Source organism: Trichechus manatus, unplaced genomic scaffold (assembly GCF_000243295.1).
Source record: "Trichechus manatus latirostris isolate Lorelei unplaced genomic scaffold, TriManLat1.0 scaffold00008, whole genome shotgun sequence".
Lineage (NCBI taxonomy): Eukaryota > Metazoa > Chordata > Mammalia > Sirenia > Trichechidae > Trichechus > Trichechus manatus.
The window spans coordinates 21,735,025-21,747,813 of record NW_004443944.1 but is presented as its reverse complement, the minus strand read 5'-3'; the positions used below and the strand labels follow the sequence as shown (position 1 = coordinate 21,747,813).

Sequence of the window (12,789 nt, the reverse complement as noted above, 5' to 3'; positions counted from 1 at the left end):
GGCTAGAAGTCCAAATTCAGGGTGTGGCTCTAGGAGAAGGTCCTTCCTGGTCTATTTCAGCCTCTAGTAGCTTATAGCAATCTTTGGCATTCCTGGGCTTGTAGATGCATCTGTCTTTATTGTCTGTTCTCTTCTCCTGTGTTGTGTGTGTATGTGTGTGTGTGTGTGTGTGTGTGTGTGTGTCTGTTTTGCTCATAACTCAGAAGTGAATAGGTTTAGTCCCACCCTACTCTGGTATAACCTCATTAACATAACAAAAGAAAACCTCTGTTTCCAAAAAGGATCCTATTTACAGGTACAGGGGTTAGGATTTCAACACATATTTTTGGGGGGACACAATTCAATTAATATCACTCATGGAGCTAAATATTCTCATGGTTTATGTGGGAGTGTCTCTTTCCCACCCATCCACACCACAGTAGGGCACATGGCACTCTTCATCTTTGGACTGCAGCAAAGGTGGCCCAGAGAGCTGGGGAAATAAGCAAAACAAATGATGTTTAGAGAAAGAGCTTCCAAATGTAATTGCAATTTCTCTTTGGTCCCAATGTGAACAGGGATTCAGGAAATCCTCAGGCTGCCCCATGTTAATAAATCCTCTAAATTTTCATTTCTCCTTCCTAATTGCACACCATCATACACTGGTATTTGAGAATCAGATGGTAATGATTCCAATTTTGCTCACTGCAGCTCCACGGACTGGCAAAACCCTTCTGTGACTGTTTCATGCGCTCCCACTCAGGGCTTCTCAGTTATTAAAGGAATCCTGGAGGAAGTTTGGCAATCATTTCATTTTCTTCCCAATAAAGTTTCTTCTTTCTTTAAAAGTTAGCTGGGTCTCCACTTTTGCACTGTATTTAATCACTGTGCATGTCAGAATCTATATTCTTAACTAGCTGCACTTGTCAAATGCAAAAGGGTCATGGAATCTCATCAGGCAGTGAAGAGAATTTGAAATGACCTTATGACCTTTAGAAGACATTTGTCAAGTTACACTGTCTACTGTCTTCAGTCAGCCTCATCCCTGATCCTCCAGGCTGGGGCTGTACCACCTGGGCACTATGCCCCACGCAGCCTGTGAAAACAGGTCAGAAGTCCTAACGATCTTGTAGGCAGTCCCTCAGAGGTCCCCAGCACTCACCTGGACCACACATCAGTTCCCAGCCTATTCTTTTCATTTTTATTATTTTTTATTGTTGTGCTTCAAGTTAGTCTCTCATATAAAAATTTATACATACATTGTTTTGTGACCCTAATTGCTCTCCCTATACTGTGACAGCACACTCTTTTCTTTCCACCCCAGATTTCCCATGCCCATTTAACCAGCTCCTGACCCTCCCTGCCTTCTCATCTCACCTCTGGACAGGAGCTGCCCATTTAGTCTCATGTATTTACTTGAGCTAAGAAGCACACTCTTCACGAGTATCATTTTATGTCCCATAGTCCAGTCTAATCTTTGTCTGAAGAGTTGGTTTTGGGAATGGTTTTAGTTTTGGCCTAACAGAGAGTCCGGGGTCCATGTCTTCAGAGGTTCCTCCAGTCTCAATCAAACTATTAAGTCTGGTCTTTTTACTAGAATTTGAGTTTTGCACCTCACCTTTCTCCTGCTCTGCCAGGGACTCTCTGTTGTGTTCCCTGTCAGGGCAGTCGTTGTGCCAGCCTATTCTTGCTCAGTTAGTTCCTAACTCCCTCATTTGGTTCCCAGACCATCTTTACCACCATTGATTGACCTCTCCTAGATAAAGTATCCTTCCAGACTCTACCTGCCCTCTGTATTCCTTGGCTCATACAATAGTACCATCCTCCATCCCACTAACCAAGCCAGATACCTGGGATTCATCCTGGAGCATGTCTTCTCCTTCACTCCCCACTGCCCAGACCCATAGAGAAGTCATCACCAAGGCATGCCAGTTTTACATCCTAAAAGTTTTATCTTCATCACCAGAACCACTTTAATTTAGGCCACCCTCATTTCTAATGTGGACAACTGTAACTGTCTCCCAACTAGTCTTCCTGAACCATTCTTGTCCCCCCGATCTGTTCTCTAAAACCGATGCTAGAAAACTCTTTTTTAAAAAAGTAAGATGGGTTGTATTTCTTACTTGCTTGAAACTCTTTCTTGACTTCTCATCGTTCTTAGTATAAAATCCCAAATCCTCAATAAGGTTATACCAAAGCCCTGCAGATCTGCCTCTTGCACACCCAGTCCTATCATGTACCACTGCCCTCTGCATTCACTCCTCATTCTTGTCTGACTGGCCTCCTTTCAGTTTCCCTATCATTACCTCCTGACTCCCCAATCTGGGTCTGGTCCCCCTTTTATGGGAAAGAGTGAGACACAGAAGGAGGAAAACCCAGTAAGGTGTGTACGGTTGATCTGCCTACCACTGTAGGCAACTGGGGCTCAACGTCACTGGAGGCACCTGAGGAACTGTGGAGTGTGCATCAGGCTGGGCATGGATGCCTGGACTCCTGTCCTTTGTTGGCTGAGGGCTGTCCCTGCAGTAGTCAATCCTTTACATTTGTAAGCTACACCTGCCTGCTCAGGCTAAGCTCCGTGGGGCTTGAGATAAAGGTTGGATGCTGGCGCTTGAGGTGGGATCCTGTATATATTTACGGAACTTCCTGCCTCTGCTACAGCTGAAATTGAGTTGGGCTAGGATGAGGTGCCATGGGAACAAGAATCTGCTTCAACTGATAACCAGTTGTCTTTAGTGTCTGTGGCACAGTTTGCACAGAGCTACCTCTGCCACTAGGATGTACATGCATGCAGGCAGAGGTTTTGCCTGCTCATTTCTGGATCTCCAGTGCCCAGCACAGTGTCTGATACATGGTTGTTTGCTCAATAAATATTTGTTGACTTAATTAGTTAATGAATGGGTAAATGAATGAATGCATAAGCAGAGAAACTGGCTCATCTCCTAGCATCTGGACTCACCTCTCCTGCTTGGTTTTGTCTTTGTGTACTTCTCTAGTTCCCAGTATTTATAAGGCCTCTGTTAGTTAAGGGAGATCATGTGGGTCACCACTATCCTTTTCAGGGGTCTATGGGTCTGCTTTGCTCTGTGTTCACAACCTAGAGCAGCATCTCCCCTGACTTGGAGGCACTGCTCTGAGTCCTTTGCTGCCCCTTCAGCAGTTGAGACTCGCTAGCTTCATCGACTTGATTTTGTGTCTCTGAAAGGTGCTCAAATCTAGGCATCTATTTTTAAGGTAGTATTGCTTTGAAGATTTTGTGACACCTCTGGGAATGACTACAGGTCCCTGAAGTGTCACACACTGGCCAGCACTTCACATACAGTAGATCTTACATGAATGTCAGAGGAGACCCAGGCACAGTTTGCAGGGGCACAGAGAATCATCCTGCTCATGGCTACCCAGGGCAGGGAGCCCCTGCTTGTCTCAACAGCTTGGCAAAACCCAAGAGGGATATAGAACAACTACCAACTGCATTTTATGCACTTTACCTTATTTGACCTTCACAATGATACGTGGCGTGGGTATTCTCGTTTTGCCAACAAGGAACCTGAAGTTCAGGGAGATTAAGTAACTGGCCAAAGGCTACCTGGTGGGTCAGTTGGATAAGGTTGGACCTGCTTGATTCCATGAGCATCTGGTTTTCCAATGCATCCAACTTGGATGCCAGTTATTGGCTCCAGCTGTAACAGGAAGAGCATAAGAGGCCTCAGGCCTGAGTCAGGAGCTGCCTCCAAGACCCAGTCCCAGGCCTCAAGGAGGTCACAATCTGGTGATACTGAAAATGCATGTCCCTGACAGAGGAGTGGCCAGGGCTGAGTGGCCCCTGCATGCTTCTTTGCCTCTGTCCCCATCTCTCTGTCCCAGCACTGAACATTTGTGGTTCCCCGAATATACCGTGCACTCTCTCTGCCTGGGCACTTGTAGATGCTGCTTCCTCCATCTGGGGCACACTCTGTCCTTTGTCCCTAAACTCACTCTCCCTTGCCCCATAGGTCTCAGCTCAGGCAACACTGCTTCCAGGAAGCCCTCCTGGAGCCTGAGCCCACTAGGCTAATGATGGATGTCTTCTCACTGCACTGTCATGGAAACCTCTCACCAAGCACACAGGCTCATTGATATTTTTCCTTTTCTGACTGTCTTCCCTATAGATCTGCATTGTCCAAAATGGTAGCCACTAGCCATAGGTGGCTCTTTAAATATAAATTAATTAAAATAAAATAAATCAGTTCCTCTGTTGCACTAGCCATATTTCAAGCCTCAATAGGCACACGTGGTGAGTGGCAACCATATTGGACAGCACAAATATAGGACATTTCCATCATCGCAGAAAGTCTTATTAGCCAGCACTTTTTATGGAGTAGGAGGCACCAGAAGGCAGGGTCTGTGATGTGCGTTTCTACAGTCCCGGCACCTGGCATCCTGGTGCACAAAACAGATTTACTGAATTACTTAATTAGTTGTGTTTTTTTAAGCACCTACTAAATGCCAGACGGAGTCCCAGGGTGGTGCAAACGGTTAATAGGCTTGACTGATATCTGAAATGTTCGAAGTTTGAGTCCACCCAGAGGTACCTTGGAAGAAAGACCTGGTGATCTACTCTAGAAAAACAGCCAGTGAAATCCCATATGGGGCATGGTTCTACTCTGATGCACGTGGGGTTGCAGTGAGTTGGAGTTGACTCAATGACCACTGTTGGTGTTTTTTTTTTTTTTTTTTAAACACATGCCAGGCACCATCCCAAATAAAGAGGATCCAATAGTGTCAGACTCCAGGTTTCTTGGAGCTCATAGTCTAGTGAAGAGCAGGCAAAAAACAAAACCATATGAAAAAATGTGTAACACAATTGAAGTTCAGGAAAGAGCCACGAGGCAAACCCACAGGACACTGTTGAATAAAACCTGGCAAGAGGGGAAGAGTAAAATGAAGTGAAGCCACAAATGAAGGTTAGGGCCAGATTTGGAGGGACCTTGAATTCCACACTAAGAAGCTTGAACTTAATGTAGTAGAAACTCAGTGACCCATTTAAGAATTTTAAGCAGGAAAGTAACTTGATCCAATTTGTGCTTTGAAGGATCACTCCCACAGCCAGTGGAGGACAGATTGAGGGGAGGGATGCTTGTGACAGGCAAACCAGTAACGACACCTGGTAGGTGCAAGGAGTGGGCTGAAGAGTGGCAGTGAGGGTGGAGGAGACCTCATCTGAGGGAGGGTTCTTGAGTTGACTGGGTGGGTCTCGGTGACCGATTGAATGGAAAGGTGAGAGAAGGGGAGTGAAGGACATCTCCAAGGAAACCAGCTGGGGGGTTGGGTGGTCTGCTATAGAATTTCGGGCTCTGCCCCAAGCCTCTCTTTGGTGATGCATTATGGGTGATTCATTCACAGCCAAGTTACTTTCTTAGGAAGGTTACTATAGGTACATCAGCGTGACAGGTGGGGCATGTGGGAAGAGGGCTCAGCGTGTTCAAGTCAGAGCTGGATATTAGATTCTAGTCACTGATGGATCTTTTAAGCAATTCTGGGATTCTGTCACTTAAAAACCAATAAATCTTTGGACACCTGAGGAAAGCAATGCAAAAGCAATGAATCTCCATTGTGGAGTATTAGAAAAATAGGCCAAGCTGCGAGGTGGTTTCACTGGAGGGATGAACATGTGGGAACCCAACATGGCAATCCCCCCATCCACCCTCCTCACCTTCCTGCACGCTCAGCTCTACCAGGTAGAGTCAGGCCCATGGACCTTTGAAGGGGCAGCAGGCGGCAGATCAGGGGGTGGAGTGGCTCAGCCAGGCTGAGAGAGCTGCTGGCAGAAGGCAGGAAGACCAGGCCCAGCTGTATGAGGCCTGGAGGCCAAGGCTCAGGGGCGAGGCTGTGTGAGAACAGGCAGCCCCACTCAGAGAGAGACCTGCTGGGGTTCACAACTTACAGGTTGGGCCCACACAATCCTGGGTTGGAAGACCCCTGAAAAGTTGTTTTGCGCACCCTCATCCCATAATTGATGGAGGTTCACGCCACAGCATCCCCACCAAATGGCCACCCAGACGTCACTTGGCATCCTAGCCCTGGGGAACGCAGAACTTCCTGGGGAACCAATGAACTCAAGTCAGGAAATTGGGTTCATCTACTGGCGCTCCCTGTTATGAGCTCTGTGACCTTGGTTCACTCATTTAACATCTCAGACTTCAGTTTCCTCCTCTGAGATGGAGACGGTATTTCCTACCCAGCTTACTTCCAGGTGGAAGTAGGGATCAGGTGCTACCAAGGAAGTAAAGGAACTATAACTGTAAAATAGGATTCAAGGCAAAGTAGCACAAGGCTATTGCATATACTGCCCTTTACCCTTGACCCAGTGCATCTAGCATGAGCTTTTTGAGGCCTGTGGTCATCAAGTATCTTTGTTGTTTGCTCGTATGCCCTGCTCATCCTGATTCCTCCAACCTGTAGGACTCCACATCCGTCTACTTTCTTGGGTTTTGTTCCTCACCCCAGCCAGTCTGCTACTTCTGTCAATCAATACAGTCACTGTTCCAACTGGCTTCATATTATCTTATTTGTTTTGCTGGTTTCTTTTTTTTTTATTGCTTACTTGCTTAGTGTCCCCCTCCCTGCCTCATACACATGCACACATACTATATCGTAAACCCCAAGTGGGCAGGGATGCATCTGTCTTGTTCACTGCTATATCCTGAGTGCTTAGCCTGCACTCAGTATTTGTTGAATGACCTAATGGCTAACGGCCTCCCATATGGGCATCCTAGTGCAAAGGGTTCAAGGTGAAAGGACTAAAGTAACTGATATCTTTTGTAATTCTCCCATTGCTGTCATTGCACTTGTCCTGAAAATCTTGCTTGGTCGCATTGGTTAGTCTCTTCCTCTCCTTGGCCAATAATCCCAGAAACTGAGTGCACCACCCACCTTCAGTGATCCAGAACCTTGGAAAGAAAAGCAGCCAGGCAGTTCCAGACCCCAGGCATTGCCCCTTTGAGCAGTGACATTTCTCTTATTTTAATTTTTTGGATAAAAATATCACCAAAATATATCACACGCATCTTTCTCCTAGGGAGGTAGTGTGGTATAATAAAATGAGCGTTGGCTTAGGGTCAGCTAAACTGGGTTTAAATTCTGCCTGCACCACTTGCTAGCTTCCTAGCCTGGGGCAACTTGCTTAGCTGTTGTTTATCTCAATATCCCTATCTGCAAAATGGGGAGATTCTTAGTGCAATGCTGTGAGGATACAGATAGCGTTGTGTAAAGTGACAGGCACACAGCGAGTGCTTGCTCATTAAATGGAGACTAGTAGGCTCTTTTAACTTGAAGACATGGCACTCAATACCACATTTTTTGTATGAACCAACCAGTGAACACCCATGGTGGTGAGGGGCTGCAGCATGTAGACCTCCTTGTTTCTTGGGCACCTGTGTCCGTTTTGTGGAGCTGCCCTACTCCTTTGCTCCCTGCCAGCCGTCACTTATCACTGCTGCTGGGGTACTCCTGCTCCCTTCTCCCTCCTCCTAATCTACTATAGTCTTAGGATGCATGGGCTTGTTAAAAAGATGAGCAGACTAAGAGTATGCGGGCTCAGAGGGACAGTGGAAGGGCTTCCTCTGGTGGAAACAGGGAAAGCTTTCGCATGCATATTGGTTTGGGCTGCTCGAGGGACCCATTTGCTGGGGGTGAATAACTTGATCTCTGGAGCCAGGAAGGGCTAGGTGCGAATCCTAGCTCTATCACTTGCTGGTTCTGTGATCTTGATCTTTAATTTCCTCATTTCTAAGAGTGAGATGATATTTGGTCAGGATTAAATTCCTGGAACATAGTAATTGCCCAATAAACAAAAAAAAAGAAGAAGAAGAATGAACAAACATGGTGATAATTACTCCCATCTGTGTTTAGCTGGCTTCCGATGAGTTCTCAGAGGTTCCGAAACCCATAATCTTATTCCCTCTGAGGGATAGTTCCCTGATCCTCTGTACAAAAATTAAATTTGTCCTGCCAGTGGGAAGGAGCCAGATTCCTTATATCCCAGTACAATTAAAACACATTTTTCTGAGCAATATGTCAGGGGCTCCTAAGGAATAAGTACTGAGGGCAGTGGTGGTTCAAGAGTAGAATTCTCACCTTCCCTGCAGGATACCCAGGTTTGATTCCTAGCCAGTGCACTTCATGCATAGCCACACCTGTCTGTCAGTGGAGGCTTGTGTGTTGCTGTGATGCCGAACACATTCCAGTGGAGCTTCCAGACTAAGATGGACTAGGAAGAAAGGCCTGGCAATCTAGTTCTGAAAATCAGCCTGTGAAAAATCCTATGGATCACAGTGTTCTGATCCACAACTGATGATGGGGATGGCACAAGACCAGGCAGTTTTTTGTTCCAGTAGGATGGGGTCGCCATGAGTCAGGGCCAACTTAATGGCCCCTGACAATAATGACAAGAAATAAGTAAAGCATTTCCCTCCCCTCTATGGAATCACGGTCTCGAATAGCTTTGGAAATTCAAACCAGAAGGAAGTCAGCAATCCTGGGAATCTTCGGGGCTTGGATTTTCAAAAATGGTCTTTGTCTTAGTTCCCTAGTGCTGCCATAACAGAAATAGCACGAGTGAATGGCTTTAACAAACAGAAGTTTATTCTCTCACAGTTCAGGAGGCTAGAAGTCAGAGTTCAGGGTGCCAGCTCTAGGGGAAGGCTTTCTTTCTCTGTCGGTTCTGAGGGAAGGTCTTTGACATCAGTCTTCCCCTGGTCTAGGAGTTTCTCAGCGCAGGGACCCTGGATCCAAAGGATGTGCTTCACTCCCAGCTCTTCCTTCCTGGTGATATGAGGTCCTTCTCCTCTCTGCTCCATTCTCTCTTTTATATCTCAAAAGAGATCAACTCAAAATATAACCTAATCCTGTAGATTGCGTCTTGCCTCATTAACATAACTGTCTCTAATACTGCCTCATTGACATCATTAGAGGTTAGGATTTACAACGTATAGAATAATCACATCAGATTATCAAATGGCAGACAACCCCCAAATACTGGGAATTATGGCCTAGCCAAGTTGACACATATTTTGTGGGGACACAATTCAATCCATAACAGTTTTGAACAGAATCTCCTAAATTCTACAGGGAAGAAGCAAAGTTAACAAAGTAACTAACACCCCAAAGGTCTGCTTTGTCCTGGGTCCTTCCATATTTTATTCAACCTCTGTGACATAGTTACTATCCATACTATCCAAATAAGGAAAACTAAGGCTCAGAGTGATTAAGCATCTTGTCCAAGGTCATGCAGCGGTGCTAGAATAGGATTTGAACCCAGGTTTGCTGCCACCAAACTCATATTCTTTCCATTGCCCCACACAGCAGCCAGCAGTCTGTGGAAGCTGGACTGAAATTGTACCTACCCTGAATCCCCACAGTGGAATGCCAGCCTGACAAGTTCCCTGTGCTGATAATTTTATTGGCCATGGGCTTTGGGTCAGATCTGGGCTGTGCTCCTGGGTTAGCTTCTAACTCGCTGTGCAACTTTGGGCAAGCTGCTTCCTTTCTCTGGGCCACACTTTTGCCATCTGGAAACTTTTCTGAGATATTGAAAGAATAACCCATGATGCTGTATGAAAGAGGTGAGAACCATTAAAGACCAAAGGCCATCAGTGGCCAAAAAAGAACACATGACTTGGCACCTGGGGGACCTGTATTGAAACTCAGCTTTCCTACTTACTCTGTCTGCTCTTGGGCGTTTCTGAGCCTAGTTACTTCGTGACAGTGTTGCATGAGAGTAACAGGAAGAAAAGCAGATGCTCAAAAACTATTTGACTCAAGAGCTGTTTTTGGCTCATCATAGATAGGACAAGTGTAAAACAACCCATGTGTAGAATATAAGATAAAAGCTGCATGGTCTGGTGTCCCACAAACACTGCACACACCTGTTGCCAGGCCTGTGGATTCACCTGGCTTAGGATGGAGCATTGCCCAAAGTCTTCAGAATAGATGGGAAGTTGCACATTGCAGTTGGTTAATTCTATCTGCTCCACTGCCTATCATTTCTGGGTAGTGTTGAATCCAAGTTGGAAAATGGAGATCTAGACCATCACAATCACCTCTTTCCTGGCTGGTCTCCCAGTGTCTGGTGTCACAAAGAGTCACACTGAATGCAGCTCTCCAGTGGCTCCCTATTGCTCTCCAAACAAGCCTGAGCTTCTCAGTCATGGCCCCCTTTCTCATCCCACCAATCCTGCCTTGACCTTTATGCTCTAGAAACCTTACCCACTCATGGTTACTCCCATTACAGCAGGCTGCTTCTCTCCTGCATGCATTTGCTCACGCTAGACCCTCTTACCACGTTGGTGAAATCTTACCCCTCATTTAAGAAACAGCTCAGGGTCATCTCCTCTGGGAATTCTCTCCCCTGAGCTATCATAATGACCTATGCATATCTCCACAAGGATGCACTCTATTGTAGTTATCATTCTTGTTTCTGTCTCCCCAGCTAGAGTTTGACTTTCTCTAGAACATGATTTATTCTTGGCTAGTTCACCACCAAATTCCAAACACTTAAATAGTGCCTGACACATACAGACTAGGTGCTCGATACATGTTTGTTGAATGACTGGCTGACTGAAAGAATGAATCATTTTATCCCGTGTCCCACCCCATGCCTGACACATAAGGTACTCAGTGCATAATTGCTGAACTGAACTGAGCCAATTTGACAGCTGTTCCGCCCAAGACTCTGCTTCACTTTAAGAGACTGCTGTCCTGCCTGCTGGATCTCTGAGCAAAGCCAGCAGTCAGCATAGGAGCTGCTGCCCTTTTGCAAAGTGTGGCTTGTTTAAAAGAGATGTCCACCCTCCTGATGCCCATGAGCCCAAGGACTTGCACTGTGTCATTGTAGCTGCTGATAATGCTTTATCTGCCTAGGCTCAAGTATGCTCCTAAACTCTAAGAGCCTCTTGTTAAAAATCAGCACTGTGACCTTGACAGCAATTCTCTGTTGGACTCAAGGACTCTGAGATCCTAAACTAGACCAGTCCTGAGATCTTGTCCCATTCTTGATATCTGAGCAGATTTTTTTTGAGAATTCAGCAAGTCCACCTGTCTGTTACTAGAAATAAGACAAGAAAAGATGATCTTGCTGGGAGACTGTTTTCAGGACCCCAACCCCACTGATTAAATTTACCACAGGGTGTGTTCCAGGAAGTTCTCTCCCAGCCCTCCTTAGGTCCCCATCAGCAAGTTTCCTCTGATCCAGCCCCAAGGCTCCTAGCTCACTGGCCCCCTCTGAACTGGGCTTGGGGTAGCTGACCCTCTTCCTCTAGGAAACCTTGCTCCTGGCCAGTCTTATCCATGGGCATTGTATGGGACATGATTCAATTGGAGGTGTGTGTGGTGCAGATAATGGAAGCTGCACACTCCAAGCCAAGGAGCCCTCCTCACCTGACAGGGGCTCCCCGGGACTGAGCGGGCTTCAGCATCACCGTGATGGTCGTGTCCGTTTCATTCAGTGGTGTGTCCGTATCGTACTCAGGCATCGATGGTGCTGGGAAGGCAACAAAGAGAGGAGGTGAGCTCAGCACAAGTCCCAAACCCTCCTCACTACCTCCCCTTGATGCTATCCTTGAAGATACTAAGGATGACTAGAAGGAAGAAGTTTGAAAAAGAGGTTAGATAAGAATCCCATGGCATCCCAGGCTTTCAGCAAAAGAGGCCCTGGCTTCCAACCTACTTGTAGTTCCTTCAAGGTGCAGTAGAGTGTGGGGAAGGGTGGCAGTGATGGGGCTGGTACCCTCATGAATCAAAAAGTTCCACACACCAAATGAACAGCGAAATGCGGGAAATATGACTGCTTAACAAAAATGTGAAGAAAGGGAAGACCACTTGTTAAACATATTTCAAATGCAAATTAAAACAAGGATGAACTAGTTCACCTCTACCTTTTTTTTTTTTTTAATGAGCCCCCCTCTCTCATACCCAACTGACAGGAGTGCGACTAAATGTAATCCTTTTGGAATGTAATTTAGCCATTTGTATTAAGAGCTATATTAAAACCCACATCCCTTAGGACTCAGTATTTCAATTTCTGGACTCTAATCCTAAAGTTATAATCCAAACTAATGAACTGAACTTCATTCCATAACATGTTTATCAAAGCATTATTTTATTAAAACAACAACAACATGGATGCACCCAATATATACAGCCACAGGGGTACGTTTCATTAAATTACTGTCCATCCACTTGATGGAACATTATGATGAAGGCAATGTAGAAACGTGGGAAATGCTTATGTATGAGGATCAATGAAAACGTTAAGCTACGAAAAACACCATAGGTTTGTATCTATGCAAAATACATATGCATGCAGACAGGAACTGCACGGGTATTTTGGAAAATGAAAATTTTAAGAAAGGTTCTGAGAATTCTGCTTTGATGCTGTCTAGTGGTGGAAGTGGCCCTACTGATGATGGCAGATTGGAATTTTGGACCACTGTGACTCTTTAATAGTCATTCATTTAGTCATCCATTCACTCATTCATTCATTCTTTAATCAGACATTTCATGAGAACTTATGCTGTGTCCTGCACTGCCAAAAGAAATATGCCTGAAAAATAAATCACTTTTTTACAAACCAATTTGTATGCAAGAAGAATGTACTATTTAATGCAACCCTGTGACAAATTATTTGCTGAATCTCACCCAATTAATGTATTTTTTTACATTTTAAGAAGTTCATAGATCAGGTTTTCTTCATGTAGACCACCATGGTAGCACATGAGAAGCTGTATCATCCTGACTGCTCCAGCAACACGCAGTGACAGTTGGTTTTGCTCC

General features: G+C 45.5%; 1 protein-coding gene across 1 annotated transcript in view; it reads right to left on the bottom strand.

Annotated features, from left to right (window-relative positions):
- Positions 1–12,789, bottom strand: part of PTPRT (protein tyrosine phosphatase receptor type T) — a gene marked incomplete at its 3' end in the record, with an annotated part of 923,104 nt that overhangs the window by 279,970 nt on the left and 630,345 nt on the right. Inside the window, exon 13 of the mRNA XM_012558679.1 lies at positions 11,400–11,497. Coding sequence (XP_012414133.1) covers positions 11,400–11,497 — 98 coding nt within the window. The remainder of the gene's footprint in view (positions 1–11,399; positions 11,498–12,789) is intronic.